Raw genomic sequence first — 17,941 nt, 5'->3', positions numbered from 1 at the left:
ACGCCCGCACGCGCCCTCCGTCCGCCCCGCCCCTCCCCGCAGCGCTCCCGGAGGTGCGATGCTCCTTCCAAACGCGCCACCACCCCTTCCTCTCCCTCCCCCGCCACCCCGCCCTGCCGGGATCGCGACCCCACCGTCACCTCCTCCCCGCAAACCCCCTCCCGGGCCCCCGCGCCGCCCCTCCCCGAGCGGGGTAACGTCTCCGACCGGCGTCACTCGTCGCATCCCTTCTCCTCTCCTTCCCGAGACGGTCCCGGGCCCCACACTCTCCCGCTGACGCCCCTCCCGAGTCCCTAAAACACCCTGGAGATGACTGTTGCTGGAAACCACACGGTCTGGAAGGACGCGTGCGTGAAATGATGCCGGTTTCCATTTCCTTTATTTCCCTGCCGGCCTCTGCGGGGGGGACGGGGAATGCGCTTCTCGTTCCTCGTCCGTCCAGGACGCTGCGGCGGCCACAGCAACGGCGCGTGCCCGGCAGGAGCGCTGGCAACGCTGACAGACCGGACTCCTGGCCCGGGAACGCCGCTCCGAGGGACGAGCACCGCCGTCCACTCACACCGGCCGCTTCTCCCGCCGAGGACGCACTGGCGTGTCGTTCCCCGAAACGCCCACGAGATGGCAGCACAGACGCACGATTGCGACGGGCTCGGCCCGACTGTTCCTTCGCTTCCCACCCACAGCTCCTGCCACGCCTGGCGGGCACTTCTTATTGTCACCGACAGCTGGACAGAAAGGCGTGAACCCCGTTCTCTTCCGACGTCCTCTGCCCCCTCCCCGGCGACTTCCCCATTCCGTCTTCTCGAAACGTTTCCGTCCTTTGCGGCGGAGACCTCTCCCGGTGCCTCTGGCAGCCTGGCGCAGGATTAAAACCCTTGTGCCTTAGGAGAGTTTGGGAAACACCGAGATAAACGGCAACCCTGAAGGGCGAGGTCTACGGAGCACTCCCACCTACGCTCTTGCCTGATCCTGATGCCTGCTGGCCCGCTCCCTGCTCACTGAATGCAGGTGCGTTCCCTCCGGTGACGCTCAAGGCCGCTTGGCCCGAAGGGTAAGGGCACCTGTTCAAAGGCACTGCCTAGTTTTCCAGAGGGAGCGTTCCTAGGCGTCAAAACGACCTCGTATCAAAGTTCAAAGTCTGTATGCAATGACCGACATAAACCCTGATGATAAAGGACAGATATAAAAGGAAACATAATCAAATTTATACTCAGTATCAATTTAACATACTTCTTCATAGCTTGAACACACTTATCTTATTCAGGGTGAGAACGAACATCTTTAAAAAATGATGAAAGCCCTGGCTGCTGTGGCTCACTCACTGGATTGAGCATCAGCCTGCGAACCAAGTGTCGCTGGTTCAATTCCCAGTCAGGGCACAGGACTAGGTTGCACGTCAGGTCCCCAGTTGGGGGCACAAGTGAGAGGCAACCACACAGTGATGTTTCTCTCCCTCTCTTTCTCCTTTCCCCCGTCTCTAAAAATAAATAAACAAACAAATAAATAAAGTATTTTTTAAAAATGGGAACAGATACACATAACTGGAATGAATGACCCACAGAATGTGGACAATGGGGTGAGGATAGACTGGGAGAGAAAGGGTGGGCAGGGTGGAGGGGAATGATGGGGGATAGAGTGGGACAACTGAAATAGAAGGACAGTAAATAAATCAAATAATTTTAAACAATTAAAAATAGATTAATAACACAATACTCCCCCAAAACAAATTTTTAAGAATATATAAATTCCTACTTCCAAGTACAGTTTATTCACAAAAGGTGGCAAAATGCACCTCCAAACAACATTGTGACCTACAGTCGTGGTAATTCCACTGTCCTCCACCATTTTTTCCACTGACCTGCATGAGGATGGCATCCCTGAGAGGCCGGGTGATCCCATCTTCCCTGAAATTGTTGTCTTTTGGCCAATCCCCTACAAACTCACTTTGCACAACCAGTAGACAGTATGTTTCTTGCTCTAGAATTCGCATACCTAAGACGGCAGACCAAAAAATCCTTCTTCTCTTAGGTGCTCCGAACAAGTTTTAGCAAGTGTCCGGCCCCTCCCCTTCTTCCTGGTGTAGGGGACTGCAAGACCCCTCATATATTTGCTACCCCTGGTGCAGGGGGACTGCCCGTGTCCTTCAGAGGTACCCTTATCCAGAGACCGGACTTCAGCGATTTCGGTACAGCACAACTGGGACCGCAGGGGAAACAGAGGCAGGGCCCTCGCCGGGGCGACCTAACAAAGAGCTCCATGGAGGAAAGGAGCACTAAGAGATGGGTCTCAGCTGCTCACTCGACACTCCTGAGCCTCATCTCACACTACAGCATGGGTGTCCCGAAATCACAAGAAACACTCTGTTAACACGGCAGGAGGACAGTCCTTGACATTCTAAGTATCCTTTCCAATACCTGGGAAGGGAAGCCTTGGAAACGGGGCTCTCCTCCTGAAGCCTAAAAGGTGTGAGAGCACCCACGGTCCCCCAAAAAACACAACATAAAAATAATTTTTTTAAACTGCCCATAAAGAACTTCGGGTCACTGCCCCAACTTCAGTGCACTGCCTCCTTTGACTAACGACCTTTACACCAATAGAAACAGATGCAGTCCAGAGCGAAATGACGATTTGGCCTCATGGACCCCCACACATACTAACATTGGGGCAGCGCATCACACTGTGAACGTTTTAGAAGCTGACACTACTTTTCTGTAAATCGTCTCTTTTTTCCCTTTCCTTTTTGTTTTCTTTTGTTTTGTTTTGTTGTTGTTATTATTGTTCTACTACAATTATCCTCTCTGCCTTCCATGGCTCTCCCCTTCCTCTCCCACCTCCATAAATCATGTTTCAAATTACTTTTACAGCTTGATACGTGTTATCATTGCAGTTATTCAAGAAACTAACAGTTACCCAGAAAGTCTTTATATACAGAACTCGTGAAATACACTTCTAAATTACCCCACAGATAAATTACAACTGGAGTTAGAAAATAATTTCAACTAAATGATTATAAAAATACTACATAGCAAGACAGACAGAAAAATGTACAGTCTTAAATAGTGCATGTATGAGAAAGAGAGGCAAACTGAAAATTTTAAAGTACGGTCTTAAATAGTGCATGGATTAGAGAAACATAAAAGCAGAGAAGTTAAAACTTTTGCAATCATATTAAGGACCTACCGGAGTCAAATCCAGAGGATGTGGAGGAAATGTCCGCTTAAAGATACCTGAAAAGGTATGTACTTACACCTGACGTGGTTTTTACCTCCTGGGGTGGAATTTTAAATCACTTTCATTTCTCAGAATTCCTTATGTAAGATGGAAAAACCAAACCCATTTTTATTTTACAAAAAAAGGTAATACTGGAGACCATGGGATCCTTTAAGGTATAATACTATGAATTGCTGTACTGACAACACAAGCCTTTTTTTCCTCTATACTCAATGTTTTCACAAGCCACTGGTTAATGAAATTATACAAATTTCAGGAACACAATGTCACGCACAACGCATCATCTGTACACTATATTGTGTGTTCACTGCCCCAAGTGGAGACTCCCCACACCAACATTTATCCCCCTGTACCCTCCTCCACCTCCTCTGACCCCTCCACTTTCTCTTTGCTCACCCAACCTGGTCTCTTGTCAGTTAGAGAAGAAAAAATATTCTTTCTGATTGCTTAGCCCAAAGTGACTCCCATTATGATTTACATTTATTTACGTAAGATTGAAGCAGTTCTGACAGAACTGCTACCATTTTTATCTCTCAATTGGTTCTACACATAGGTCTGCTACTTATCAGCTATGCTCTTATGGACATGGAACTAACCTATCACAGTCTTTCTTTTGTCATTGCAATTCTCTTTTGTTTTTTTTACTTACAAAATTCCTTGATGAAGGACCTAAGACTTGGCTCTGTCTCCTCAGAGCCGGTGAGGTCGGACCTCGCAATGCTTGAGTTTACTGGAACCAGAAGCAGTGCGCTACCGATCCTCGTGTCTGGTCCACAGGATGTGCTTGCTCATAAAAAGTGGTCCTGAGAAATTGCTCACTTCATAGGGATCTGAGACTTCGACCTCAGAAACTGTCTTCCCTCCCTTTTCTGCTCCACACAGGCTGACAGAGGCTGCTGACTGTCCCCACTCCACTCCTGGCCACCCCCTTACCCTTCAACACCTGTCACCTACTGTGCCCTGGGATACAAAATAGGCATCTTTAGCATAAGGATTATTTTAAGCTTATTCTTATTCTTTGAATTGGTAGATGCTGGAGAATCCCTGAAAACCAAGGACAAGTCGCCCTTTATCTGAGTGCTGGACCCAGTGTGGAGACCCCACCTGCTCAGCCAGGCTCAGAACCAACTTTCAGGAGGGCTTTCTGTATGATGGGCCACTGCTACAGCGCCTGAGGATCTTTGGCCGTGACTATCCTGCAGCTTAGAACTTGGAGACCGCTTTCCTCAGGAATTATGAAAAAGAAGCAGGTGGACCTGCACTTAACAAGTTAATTGCAAGTAATGAAACTTCTTAGAAAAGTAGCTTATAAATCATCTGAGAAGAATATTAGGCATCATCCATTCGGAGCTGTCCAGGGCTTTTGATGCTTGGAACACTGAGAAGGAAGAAAGGGGACAGTGAGATGTAATGTGGCATACCAGGGGGGAAAACATTTCAAAGCAACAGATATCACTATTACATCAAATTTAGGACACTACCTTTGTAAAAAAAACATTTAGTTACTTATTTATGTATTCTGTACATAGATAGTGAGGGAGAAAGACAGGTAGTAACATCTGTGTGACACATACACCCCTGACCAGAGCCCTGGCCTGCCACCCAGGCATGTCCCCTGACCAGCATTCGAGCCAGCTACCTTTTCTTTGTGGGCAGTTGCTTCATCCACTGAGCCACACCAGCCAGGGTAAGGCACTGTCTCTTTAAAGGTGCATCACCGGTTTATGTACAACTGAGAAAACCACTACTGATTAATTTGTGACTTGTTAGATGCGTCCTGACTCAAAGACCTCAGAAATATAAAAAAACACATGCCTTGGAATACTGATGGTGTGTGCATTCACTGATGCCAACAAAACAATATACATGCCAGCCAGACATACAGAGAGCTGCAGACACATTTCTCTGTAGGATGCAAGGTTTGACGGAGGCAGGCTGCAGACCACTGCTGAGACAGCGAGCTCCACACCCACACGCTGCTCTACGTGACGCTGGCCTCCCGTGGCATCACCCACCCGAGGCTCCGCCATACTGCATTCCCTCACCCACCAGGCTGCCTTCCAGACCTTCAGACTGAGACTCCGGGGCTCGGGTTCGTCGTCCCCCGATTCTCCCGTGTGATGTCACTACTGATTGTTTCTACGTGATTAGTATTGTTATTACGTTCGAATGGCGATGGAATACATTTGCGTTAATAAAAGCCGGATGAACCTGCATTAATAAAGTCCGAGTGAGTGGCACAGTCACCTAGATCGGCTCCCTGTTATTTCTCCCCGCCGGTGTCACCTGTAGGACAGGATCTCCGTGCTTTCGGTTCTTATGGCCGGGACCACAGGACCCGCCCGGGGACTCAAGGCTGACTTCCTGCAAGGATTACGTCGCGAAGGGAACGCTCGCGACACTTTCACGGGCGCTTCAGGCTTCAGCACAGACCACTCGGGCCTTGCTGAGGTCGTCGGCCCCTTCTAGGTCCTTCCAGGTGCAGGAGCCGCAGGCGCTCCGACTCGCCGCCGCCGGGACACAGCGCGTCCCGCCACGAAGCTGCGTCGCGCCCCCGCACTCGCAGGACGCCTGTCTCCTGCGCGGAAAACAGGTTTTTGACTTAAACCGTTTCAACTTGTCGGTGGACTAAATGCTTTCACAACTCCGAGCTCTTGCCTCGAAATGTCGTAAACATTTAAACTGAAGTCGGGAGGAAGGAGCTCGGTTGCTACGGGGCAAAGCAGCTCCAACCGACGCAGCCGTGCCGACTGCAGGTGCGCTGGGTGCAAGGAGGGCCCCCCCCGCCCGGCAAACGGACCGGGGGCGGGGCAGGAGGCTCAGGCCCCGCCCTCGGACACGCCCCACGGCGCCTCCTCAGCAACTCACAGCTGCCGCGCCCGGACCCGCCCCCGGAGGCCCCGCCCCCCGCCCGCCGCACCGTCTCCGCCCCGCCTTCTCAGGCCTAGGCCCCGCCCACTGCGTCACTTCCTGTGGGCTCGGAAGGGGATGTCGCCGAGTGATGGTCGCGTTCGGTGAGTGAACTCCGTCCTCTGTCCTTTAAATGCGGCGTCTGCGGCCTCCGCCCCCAAGCGTCCTCCACAGCCGGGTCCGGGGCTCCTTACGGGTGTCCCAGGCCCCGCACGCGCCCGTCCCGCCCGCGGAGAGGCCCCGCTGCCCCGAGAGGCACGGAGGCCGAGCGCTCGGGCGCCGCATCGAGTCCTTTTCGGGTCCCGTCCCGGTCCCTCAGCGGCCACCCCCACACCGCGCGGTGTCCAGACCCCACTGCGGACGTGACCCCTTGCCCCGCAGGGCAGACCCAGGACTCCACGCTGTCCCGCTGTCCGTCCCGGGCCAGGGGAGTGGCGTCGCCCTCTTGGGACACCGCTGTCCTTCTGTCCCCAACCCGTCCCCCTGGCTGTGCGTGCCAGGTTCTGTTCACAGATGCGGTGTCCACCGGGGAAGGCAGAGGGCAGCTTGATTCCGTCCCTGTGCGTGTCGACCTGCGGTGGGGAGGATGGGGAGAAAAAGGGGAGCAAGCGGGAAAAACATGGTGGGGTGCGAGGGTGATCGAGGGTTTATAAAGGGTGACATTGAGGGTGGGAGGTGAGCACAGTGACACTGAGAAGTGACCAGTAGGGGATTGGGCGCTGTGGCGATGCAAGCACCCGGGTGGCACGTTCTGGACACGGAGCAGGGAATGGAGTTGTAAAGACTTGACGTCTGTGCAGATCTAGGGTTCCTGCCCTTTGCGTGAGTTGGGGTATGATCGCTGGATCAAGAGACGGTGCTCGTCCTATTGTATTACATTCTTGAAAGATGACCGCCCCCTCCCCACATACAGAACCGCAAAGAAGTTCTCATCCACCAACTCGAGGGGTACCTTCACCTAGAACTTCATATATGTTCATGTATGTATATGAGTCTATATATATAAGCATACACAAACATATATTTGTAGGTGTATCTGCAGGGACAGTTGTACATTCTATGATGTTAAACCTAGGAAATCTGTCTACTTACATAATATATCTACTTGACCAGGCTACTGTGGCTCAGTGGATTGAGCGTCGGCCTGCGGGACAAGTGTTCCTGGTTTGATTCCCAGGCAGGGCACATTACTAGGTTGCACGTCAGGTCTCCAGTTGTGGGCATGTGTGGGAGGCAACCACACAGCGATGTTTCTCTCCCTCTCTTTCTCCTTTCCCCTCTCTAAAAATAAAATAAATAAATTATTAAAAAATCAGTTCAAATATATATATGTGTATATATATAGATATGCTATATATATGACTTAGTAGGAACTAAGTCATCTATGTAAAGTGAGGACAGTGTGGAAGTATGTAAATTTGAAGGCATGTGCATACACATATTTGGGGACCGTGGAAGGAAGGCGGGTTAATTACCAATATAGGATACTTCAAAGCCACTGTGAGGTCTGATTCCTGGGCTGTCAGGTACAGGGAGACATTTGGGGACACCTTCTGTAGGGGGTCTTCTTCAGCAGACACCGTTAATACTCAGTAGGATATAGGAAAGAATATTCCTCTTGGTAAACACCTATTGAGGTGTGTGCCCGGTTAATGAAATGCATAGCTGAGCAGTCGGGATGAGGAGGTTGGGGGTAGATGTTTGGGAATTGGGGTGATGCCACGGTTCCCCTGTGGTATAGAATGTGGGTATGGAGAATGATTTGTGGTGAAAGAGCGAGAAGGAGAATACGTTGCAAAAGCAGAGTGGAGCCTCTGAATCTTAATGTTTGAAGTCCTATTCCACAAAACGTCCATGTGTGCTGTGTGACCCTTAAACAATTTGAGCTTAGATGGCAGCTGGAGGCACATTCACATTTTACCTATGTCACTCACTCATGTGTGCTAACATGCAGTGTATGTGCTTGTACGAATGTGCTTTTGTCACATTAACACAGTTTTCTGACGTCTGGTCATGTCAGGTGGGGGCCAGCGGCAGGAGATGTTAGGACTGGATTGAGGCCCCTGGCAGCTGGATGGAGTTGGAGAGATGTGGCTTGTGTGCAAACTAAGAATAATTAACCTGAGCGATGTCCCCGTGGTCTCTGGAGGAAGAGACACGACACGTGTGGCTCCAGTCAGGGATCAAGAGGGAATTGAGCAGTTCCGGGCGCTGTGGGAGAACTAGGTGGTAGTGCTGCAGGTTTGCACATCTTCTCTAAGGTGGAGGTAGGTGTACGTATTGTCATTGGCACACCCCTCGTCACCCACCTCCTAACCCTGGGAGACTGGAACTCTCCCACCGTGTCTCAGCAAGCACTGCCTGTTTCTGCTGGTTGGGCTGGGGGCTACTTCCAGGTGCGCCACTGGGGCTTCGTGACCGTGGGGTCAGAGATGGTGGATAACCGGGGTCTCATGGCTTCCTTCTCCTTCCCCAGCTTGGCCTCCTGTGTAGCGAAAACGCGGAAGACCGTTGGCGGCTGAGCTGGTGACGATGGAGTCCCGGGTGAGATTTCCTGCTGCCCGTCTGTCGGTGTGTTTCTCCTACAGGCACTGATGTTCTATGTGCGCACAGGATGTTTTTCAAGCTTCAGTTGAGCTTTCTGTGCTTCAGCTGAGTTTCTCCAGAGCTCTGGAGGGGTCATGTCGGGTCTAGGACTCATTAAATGGCAATCTCTTTCCTGATGTGACACTAACATACTCCGGTCTCCTTAATGCTGTGTCCTTGCAGAAGAGATGAGAAAGGTTTCCTTTTTCTCATCTAATTCATAACCGTGTTATAAAAAAAATTAAAAAAAAAAGGTACACATTAACCGTATTAACTATAATGGCCTTAGGGTTAAGGAAGAAGCTAAATATCATAGCCGGAAAGGGAGGCAGGTGTTGCCACAACTGAGCTCTGTCACGCCAGCGTCACAGGTGCCGGGGGGAGTGCAGATTGGTGTTGAGCTGAAACCCATAACGATCATGACAGAGATCAATGAGCAGTCATCATTTATTTTTGCAAATGTCGAGCCTCTTAAAGTTTTGATAGCCTGTATTGGTGCTTTTCGAAATCTAAAAAGGAAAACTAAAATTCTCATTATTACCCATGTCCCAAAGCGTGAATTTTCTCTGTGTGATTTCCCCTTTCTCCAAATCTGATTACGTGGAAGCAGTGCACAGGGAGCATTGTCACCTTCCTTTGGTTGAGACTCGGGAAGAGTGTAGGAGGTAGGGGAAAACTTCAGGCCCGGTGGAAACTTTTCCTGAACGGAAGAGGCCAGAGTAACCCAGCGACTCCAGGTACGCTTGAACGGATAGGCGGGGAGAAGAAACAAAGGGGCCACGAAAACGATGCTTGGGAGTCCGGAACAGTTGCCAAGGGAGGGCTCAGACCACGGGAAGGGTCAGGGTACTGCTGTCCTTCAGCACATGGTCTCCAGTCTCTGGTTTGTGCTGCGGAACCACTTACATTTATAGTTTATAACGAACATCTCACTTGTGTGGAGATGACAGGCCGCGCATGCTGGTCCCGACTCCTCTCTGAATTGTGTTCAGTTCTGCAGAATTCCGGACGTTGCTTCAATATGTTCCATCCTTTCTGACTACATTGTATTCAGTGTTTTTTGCTGGAGTGTTATCACTTTACATGTGCTCACTGGGTCTTTACAAGTTCATAACAGCCCTTAAACAGGTTTTTTGTTGAGGACACGAGCCTGACGAAGGAGACGGATCAACCCTTAGTCGTGGTTCAAAACTGGCAGGTGCTGGACACTGCGTTCCTTGTGATAACTTTGTAGGTTTTCTTAAAATTGGTGGAGAAGAGTGTTTTAATTATAAGTATCTGGTGCTAATTTTGTAATCCTGATCTGGACTCATAATTACAAGCTTAATGGGATCCGGGTTATATGACACCCAACCTCCTGTGACATTTCTTTATAATGAAGTTTTATATCTTTAGTGCATTGTCTCTGTGGGCGCATCTGAAAGTCAGGTATCCGGGTCAGCAATGAGAGTGACGTGACTGCACCGAGAACTCTCTGACCTTTCGGTGCCCTGCTCCACCACCTCAGGACTGTTCCCTACCTGTGCCGTCCTCACCAGAGGCGGGCAGGCAGTGCCCTTTCTGAAGCCACATCCCCGCTCTTTCAGGATGCTGTGTCCTTCGAGGATGTAGCCGTGAACTTCACCCAGGAGGAGTGGGCCCTGCTGGACACATCCCAGAGGAAACTGTTCACAGATGTGATGCTGGAGAGCATCAGTCATCTGGTCGCGATTGGTGAGTCTCTTACTACGTGTGGAACCCTTTCATGTCTTCCTTGCTACTCAAATTCCAATAATCAAACAGTGGTGGAAACTTACTATTTTGGAATGCGTAAGAACATGTAGTGATTTTTTTTTTTAAATAATATTTTGCTGCAAAGACTGTGGTTAGATCAGAACACAGTATTAAAATTAACAAGACTTTTGTTTTCCACATAGAATGTAGCTTTTTTTTCCTGGTAGGGGTTGTATTTATGGGATATTTTTGGCTATAGTAATAAAACAGTGTGAAAACTTGTGCTTCTTCACTCAATGAAAATATTGATGGCTCTGCAGTCTCTCTGAACTTGGGCACGGGCATCAGCAATGATAGGTCCTTAGTATCTCTGGGAACAAGTTCAAGAGCCGTCATTTTGCTGGTGAAAGAGCTGTCCATGCTGTTTTCAGCACAGTCTTCCCTGGGCTGACCTTCAAAGGCAAACTTACCATTTCTCATCAGTTGACCCAGTATTGATGATCAAGGACTGCTATCACCATGCAACTAAAGTCCACATGTCGTTTTCCTACAAACAGGCAATTGGCTCTACCAGTCGGATGTGATTTCCCATTCGAAGGAGGGAGAGCAACTTTCAGGAGAAGGGAGTGGCGCTCTGCAAGGCCAGGGTGCAGGTGAGTGCCCACAGCTGTGCTTCAGGCGGAGAAGGGAAGGGGACTGCTCTGGGAGGCAGGGGGCTCTAGGAATGATTCCATGAAGATTTTTCAGTTTGCTCATGTTTTCTAAATTATAGGAGACAGATTCTTCAGATCTGGTTGAACCTTGCAGGTATTCACTTCTATTCAAGAGTCTTGTTATCTTGGTTTTAGGGAGGGTTATATTCAGGTACTCATTGGAGTTCTTTGTTTACCCTCACCGCCCTTCCCCAGATTTCCACAGTTGTCATTGAGCCGTGTAACTGCACCCTCACCGCCCACACCACCCTGGAGCACTCTGTGCTTTCATGGTTGACAGCAAGGCCATCTGTGATATCTGTTGTAGAAACCTTGATATTAGGCAAACAGCCGACAATAACCTTAAACATGATATTCAGATTGTGTCCTTCATCACTGCTTCCCTCGGGTTTGATGGAGCCCTGAATGTTGATCTTACAGAAGTCCAGACCGCTCTGGTGCCATATCCCAGAATTTCTTCCCTATGGCCACCTATTCCCCTGTCCTCTCTGCTGAGCAAGCCTACCATGTACAGCTTTTGGTAGCAGAGATCACCGATGTGGGCTTTGAGCCACCCACCAGGTGGTGGAATGTGTCCCTTGCCGAGCCACACTAAATGCCTGGCTTGCCGCCTGTTCTCCATTGGTGACGTAGTTTCCAAAGACTTCAGTGCTGCCCTTGGCACCGTCAAGTCCAAGTGCACATCCACTTTGTAGACTGGGGCCCCACTGGCCGCACAGTTGGCGATGATGACCGGCCTCCCACTGTGGGGGCTGGTGGCCAAAGCACAGCGAGCTGTGCCTGCGGAGCAACGCCACTGCTGTTGCTGGGGCCTGGGCTTTCCAGATGCAAGTTTGACTGCTGTTTGCCCAGCGAGCCTTTGTCCACGGGCGTGTGGGAGCGGGTGTGCAGGAAGGAGAGCTTTCTGCAGCTGTGCAGACATGGCTGTCTTTCAGAAGGACTGTGAGGAGGTTGGAGCACATGGTGCTGACGATGAGGATGGTGGTGAAGAGTATAACCTCCTTACTGTCGTTTTACAGTCTGTTGTTTGGGTCTGTCTTTATTTCGTTGTTTGTGAAACTGTGCATTGTGTCTCTGGCTTATCCATAAAAGCGATGTTTTTTATTTTTATAATTCACTGAATAGCTCTTTTCATGGACCTATTCAGTAAAGATTTTCTGTCTTTTCCTCCAGAAGTTGCTATCTTCTTTTTATTTTTCTCATACTCTTGTTCACAAAATATCAATTGTTGATAGGTATGATTTCTATCTTCTTAAAGTATTCCTTATTTTGACATTCTTTACCATTCATGTGTTAATATTTGAAAGTTACTCAAATGGGCATTGTATTTCTTCACTATTTTAATCCCAATAATGCAGGTCTGTTTCTTTCCAGTCATTTCAGATAAGAGAGGTCATTTTATAAAACAAGAAATATCCTCTCAACATTTCTACAAGAAGGACACATCCCTAATCAGTGCCAAGGTAAGCTTATTGGGTGATCCTTTTCTTCTAAATAAAGACCTGGGAATTGAATAAAGTGTAATTTTGGATCAATTACCTATTTAGAGTCTGGAACTCTCACAGCAGAAAGTTCTGGTTCGTTTTGTTTTAGGGAAGAAAGATATTTAACTTAAAGGCAAAAATATACCCAAGATCTCACAAACAATTCATAATCCTGACTCATGTACTCAATGTTTGAAATATAATGTCTACAAGTTAATCACATGTCTGCTGTTGGAATGCCACAAAAGAGAAAATTTTTATGTATGTGGGAGATTGGTACCCCACGTTCGTGACAATTTTAACTGGAGTCTAACGCTGAATGATTACCCTAGAATTTATATTTATATGTAGAGAAATGAATGAAGTAATGAATAAATGTGGCAAAACCTTTAACATTGTCTCATTTTCTTTCAAAAAGCAGAGATTTCACATTCGGGAAGATCCTTTTGAATGTAATGGTTTTGAAGAAAATTTTACTGAAATCTTAACATCGACTCAATGTATGCTACCTCACATGGCAAAGGAACCCCATATCCTCCAAGAATTTAGAAAAGCAATCACTTACTTTAATCAACAGAAACAAATGGAGGCTACAAGTAAATTGTATGGATGTCATCGTGGGAGTGCTTTGATTCCACACTCTGTCGTTAGACAACAGAATAACATTCAACATGGAAAGAAAACATTTGAATGTCACATATGTGGGAAAGCCTTCAGTAACAGCTCTAACCGTAGACGACATGAAATCATTCACACTCGAGAGAAACCACTTGGGTGTCATGTGTGTGGGAAGGCCTTCACTCATTGTTCTGACCTTAGAAAACATGAGAAAACTCACTTTGGAGAGAAGCCATATGGGTGCCATCTGTGTGGGAAAGCCTTCAGTAAAAGTTATAACCTTAGACGACATGAACTAATTCACACTCGGGAGAAACCACATGGATGTCACCTGTGTGGGAAGGCCTTCACTCAATCTTCTCACTGTAGGAAACATGAAAGAACGCACTTTGGCGAGAAACCTTATGGGTGTCATCTGTGTGGAAAAGCTTTCAGTAAAAGTTTTAACCTTAGACGACATGAGGTGATTCACACTGGAGAGAAACCACATAGATGTCATCTGTGTGGGAAGGCATTCACTCATTTTTCTGATCTTAGAAAACATGAAAGAACTCATTTTGGCGAGAAACCTTACAGGTGTCATCTCTGTGGGAAAGCCTTCAGTAAAAGTTTTAACCTTAGACGACATGAGGTGATTCACTCTCGAGAGAAACCACATGAATGTCATTCATGTGGGAAGGCTTTCACTCACTGTTCCCACCTTAGAAAACATGAGAGAACTCACACCGGAGAGAAACACTACAAATGTCGTCAGTGTGAAAAAGCCTTCTCTGAATCTTCTGTCCTTAAACAAGATGAGCAAACTCACACTGGCCAGAAACCTTATGAATGCAATGTATGTGGGAAAGCCTTCAATAGAAGCTGTAACTTTGGACTGCATAAGAGAATTCACACTGGAGAGAAACCATACAAATGTTATCTGTGTGGAAAAGCCTTCAGTAAATATTTCAATCTCAGACAACATGGGAGAACACACACTATAAGGGTCATAAATGTGGAAGACTCATCACCCATAGTTTCAAACGCTAAACCCTCCTGAGGACTCACAGAAAGGAAAAGAAGCTGTGTTTGCAAACAGTCAGGAAAAGCTGTTATTCATCCTTACTTCATTCAGTCAAAGTTAACTCAACAGGGAGAGAATCTGTAATATAGCATCTACTTGACAGACTTTAGGCAATGCACTGACCTGGTAGAACTCAAACTATAATGCAGAGAATTTATGAGAATCTTCATACACAGTTCTGTTAAAATGGAAAGATCGGAGGCTGGGCTGCGTGGATGGCGTTAGAGGGGCAGGGCGCTGGCTGTGTGGCAGGGGTTGCGGTGCGGGCAGTTGGGCTGGGGCAGTACCCTGGGGAGTCAGTGCTGCTGAATAGGTGGCTGCAGTGGGGCGTGGGTGGGAGGGCCGGCAGTGGGCAGGTGGGCACCTGCAGGCCCCTGCTGTGGTAGGATCTGGGCTCCAGCCCTGACTAAGGACTGGCTGTAACCACTGTCACCATGTACACGGTGGTGGCCGCTGTGGCAGGGATTCTCGGCTGCTGTGTGATGTACCCCATTGAGCGCCTCAAGGTGAGGCTCAGAACGACCCCTTATTTGACCTCAGGCTGACCTGACCCCTGGGTCCTGTCCGAGGGTGGCATTCCAGCTGAGAGCCAGAGCCAAACATGAGTTTTCCTGCCTCCTGCCCCCACCACACCGTGTGACCTGTGTTCCATACAAGCAAGGTCTCAGCGGGGAGCTGATCCTGGTCAGGAACCAGGGCCCTTTTCTAACCGGCAGTGAGACCTGAATCAAAACTCCTGAGTGAAGACCCTTCAGCAGTAGGGTGCATGGGGTGAGAGCACGTTGCTGACGCCAGCCTGGCGAAAGGCAAGGCAGCTGGCATGGGTTGACCCTCGGTCTCTGGGCAAGTGCTTTTACAAGCTCCTTGCTGTGTCTCCCCTGGGAAGTGACGGGGCAGGAACCAGAATCTGGGATCTCTCAGCTAGATGACAGACCGAGTTGTTAATCTAACCGATGAGTGATTGAGGCGGAAATGGAGAAAAGACATGCCACGGAAACCCTATGTATGCGGTCAGTGTAGAAATAACTTGGTTTATCACTTATCCTTTGAACAAATTAGTCAGCTGCACAGGAGAGACGTTCTCGGTCTGTAATCGTGCACTTACTCATGGTGTGCGCTAGAAACTGTACTGCCAGTGAACTGCTGAAACCAGAAATCAGTGGGAAAAGTCCACTGCCGGGGGGCAAAGCCTCTTGAAGATGAGCAGATAATCTGTGCTAAAAGTTATTCTTTGGAAAAAGGTAAAATGTTGTTTGTATCAATAGAGCAACACTTGTAAAACAGGTGAGGATTCATTCTGTACTGAACTGGGGTCGTAAGGAAGAAATGTTTTCTGTGACTTCTCATTACCCAGTCAGCACTGCTTACCTCACACTGAGAGAGTGGATGAACCTCCAGGTGAATTTTGTGTTAGAAATTGTGGATCGGAAGGAAATTCTGGAACTATTGAGCATATGATTCAGCAAAACATTCGGAATTTTACCAAAGTGTTGTTATGGGAAACTTAGGATAAAATGCTCTCAATTCTGAAGCATTTTGGGAGTGTAGGATGTAGAATTCTGGAAAAATTATTAATAAGGTCTAAGAAAGATACCTCTGACTGAAAAAAAATGCAAGCATCTTTCATGGTTAAAATTACACAAGCTGATTAAATTCCATTTTTTAAAACTGGTGCAAACGTATTTGCGTGAGTTATACTAAGTGAGTTATACTAAATCAGGAGCACCCATCATGCACATTGACCCCTTAGGTCTGCATCAGCATGTAGCACGGGCACACATCCTCATGGTACTTGGTGGTGTGAGGGATGAACTTAATGTGGAAATAAAAAGTAGACACTAATAAAGTTTATATATCGTTACTGCTTTGGTAAAAAACAAAACAAAACAAAAAAAAAAACTTAAACGTTGATAGGTTTGTACTGTGGGACTACTGTGAAGCTGGATTACGTCTAGTTTACTGAGGACTCACCACCAGTCACCCAGGGGCAGGGCACAGCATGGTCATGTCAACACTCGGATGTTCCATGGGGAAGGCGCTCTCTGGTCTTCTCCACAGTCTGCACTCTCCGGCTTCTTTGGGAAAATGAGAGATAAGGGAAGATCCATGGGAGGGCTTGACTGCAGATCACCCAAGGATTCGCCCCCCAGCATGCTTCAGGAGGACCGCAGCCTCCATCACCCACCCCCGGGAGTATTCCCAATCTGCCCACCACATGGCTACATAAGTGCTATTCCCAAGTTCAACAGTAGAAGGCAGCACTAAGGTTTTCCTCCTGAGCGCCACTCAGGTGGTATTTACAGGATGCACCCTAGATTGCAGGAGAGAATAACTTTTTATGATGACATACACTCAGGTGTTTGTCACTCGTTGCACAATAGATGGCCGCACAAAAATGACATTTTGCAGTTACTTCCAACCGGATATTATTCCCATTTTGTGCAAGAAGATGGGATTTGGGAAGCTGAGCACAGCATTTCCTATTGAACTTCACTGAGGTTATTTTCAAGATGCATCCTAGACGTTAATAGAGAATCAATTTTTATTAGGACATGGAATAATTTGTTATTTACTAGTTGCATGTGCGACAGTAGCAAACTTTTTCTTGTGAAATACAAGAAAAAAGCTCAAGTGTTAATTCCAAGATGCACACTAAATGGCAGCAGTAAGTTTAGCTTGTGACATACACTAAAGTGTTATTCATGGTTGCTCACTTTATGGCATCAGAGATTTCATGAGGTATTGTTCACAAAGTGCCCACAAAGTGGCAGCAACGGCCAGCTTTTCCTGGCTTAAGGGCTGTGCCTACTATGCATTATTAGAATCCTGAAAGAAAGAGGGAGAGAGAGAATCCGGACTTGGTAATAAGCTCACTTGATACAATTCCTGTTTTAAGCCCCTCACATGCCTCATCTTGCCTATTGTTCCCCTTTGCCACATGATAGGGACATTTATGAACTGTATTTTACATGTATTGACACTGAAGCTGATCCTAGCATAGTTCGAAGTCCAGACAAATAAATAGATGAGCTAGAAGAGCATGCACCCACAGTATCCTGGACAAATAGAGGACTCCCATGGTTTTTGCAGGTTTGGGTTGAAAGCTGGGTCAAAAAAAAAAAAAAATACGTATTTCAAACCACTGGGCCACGACTGGAAGGTGAGGTGGGCCTGAGGGCTGGGTTGTGATTCAGAGGCTACCCTCTGTCCTCACTGGGGCCTGCGTGGCCTGCCGTGGAAGTGGCCATCCAGGGTGCACAGTCCTGAGCACTTGTGTGAGGGCACAGGTGACAACTTGGGAGAGCTGGGACCAGGTGACAGAGAAAGGGCACTTTGTGTGGGGCTGTGCATTATGTGTACATTAGTTCTTCTGGGAGCAACCACGCCCACAGATGCCACATGTAGCCCCAGCATGAGGCCCTCGCCTAACCGTGGTCTGGTGGCATCAGGGGCCTAGCAGAGACTCTCATATCTCAGCGTGTGGTCACCGGGTTCAGGTATGCCATTAAGATCCCACCATCCACATCCAGCCCCTCGATGAGCACCAAGGCTGCCCCACTGACGGGCGCCAAGGTAGCCTTCTCCCTGTCTTTATGCACCTGTCCTCATTCTCACTGCTCACC

The 17,941-nt window shown here is 48.2% G+C and overlaps 1 protein-coding gene and 1 long non-coding RNA gene across 3 annotated transcripts; one reads left to right on the top strand and one right to left on the bottom strand.

Moving 5' to 3' along the window:
• Nucleotides 1-6,187: 6,187 nt before the first annotated feature.
• Nucleotides 6,188-17,140, bottom strand: LOC149996659 (uncharacterized). Of its 2 annotated transcripts, XR_016507499.1 has the most exons (4): nucleotides 17,033-17,140; nucleotides 16,293-16,393; nucleotides 7,234-7,422; nucleotides 6,188-6,713 (listed from the first exon to the last, which is right to left on the bottom strand). It is a non-coding gene; the product is annotated as an uncharacterized LOC149996659 (long non-coding RNA). The 2 variants fall into 2 exon arrangements; XR_016507498.1 differs by having other exon boundaries at nucleotides 6,188-7,422.
• LOC149996660 (uncharacterized) lies at nucleotides 10,171-14,595 on the top strand. The gene is given in 6 exon segments (XM_090258816.1): nucleotides 10,171-10,176; nucleotides 10,314-10,440; nucleotides 10,998-11,093; nucleotides 12,528-12,616; nucleotides 13,056-14,219; nucleotides 14,222-14,595. Coding segments are annotated over 6 exon segments (1,545 nt in total). The 3' UTR covers nucleotides 14,285-14,595.
• Nucleotides 17,141-17,941: the final 801 nt, after the last annotated feature.

The sequence above is a fragment of the Furipterus horrens genome, unplaced genomic scaffold, assembly GCF_987537825.1.
Source record: "Furipterus horrens unplaced genomic scaffold, mFurHor1.1.pri manual_scaffold_12, whole genome shotgun sequence".
NCBI lineage: Eukaryota > Metazoa > Chordata > Mammalia > Chiroptera > Furipteridae > Furipterus > Furipterus horrens.
Note: the sequence above shows the minus strand (reverse complement) of the source record. Positions and strands in the feature narration are given on the sequence as shown.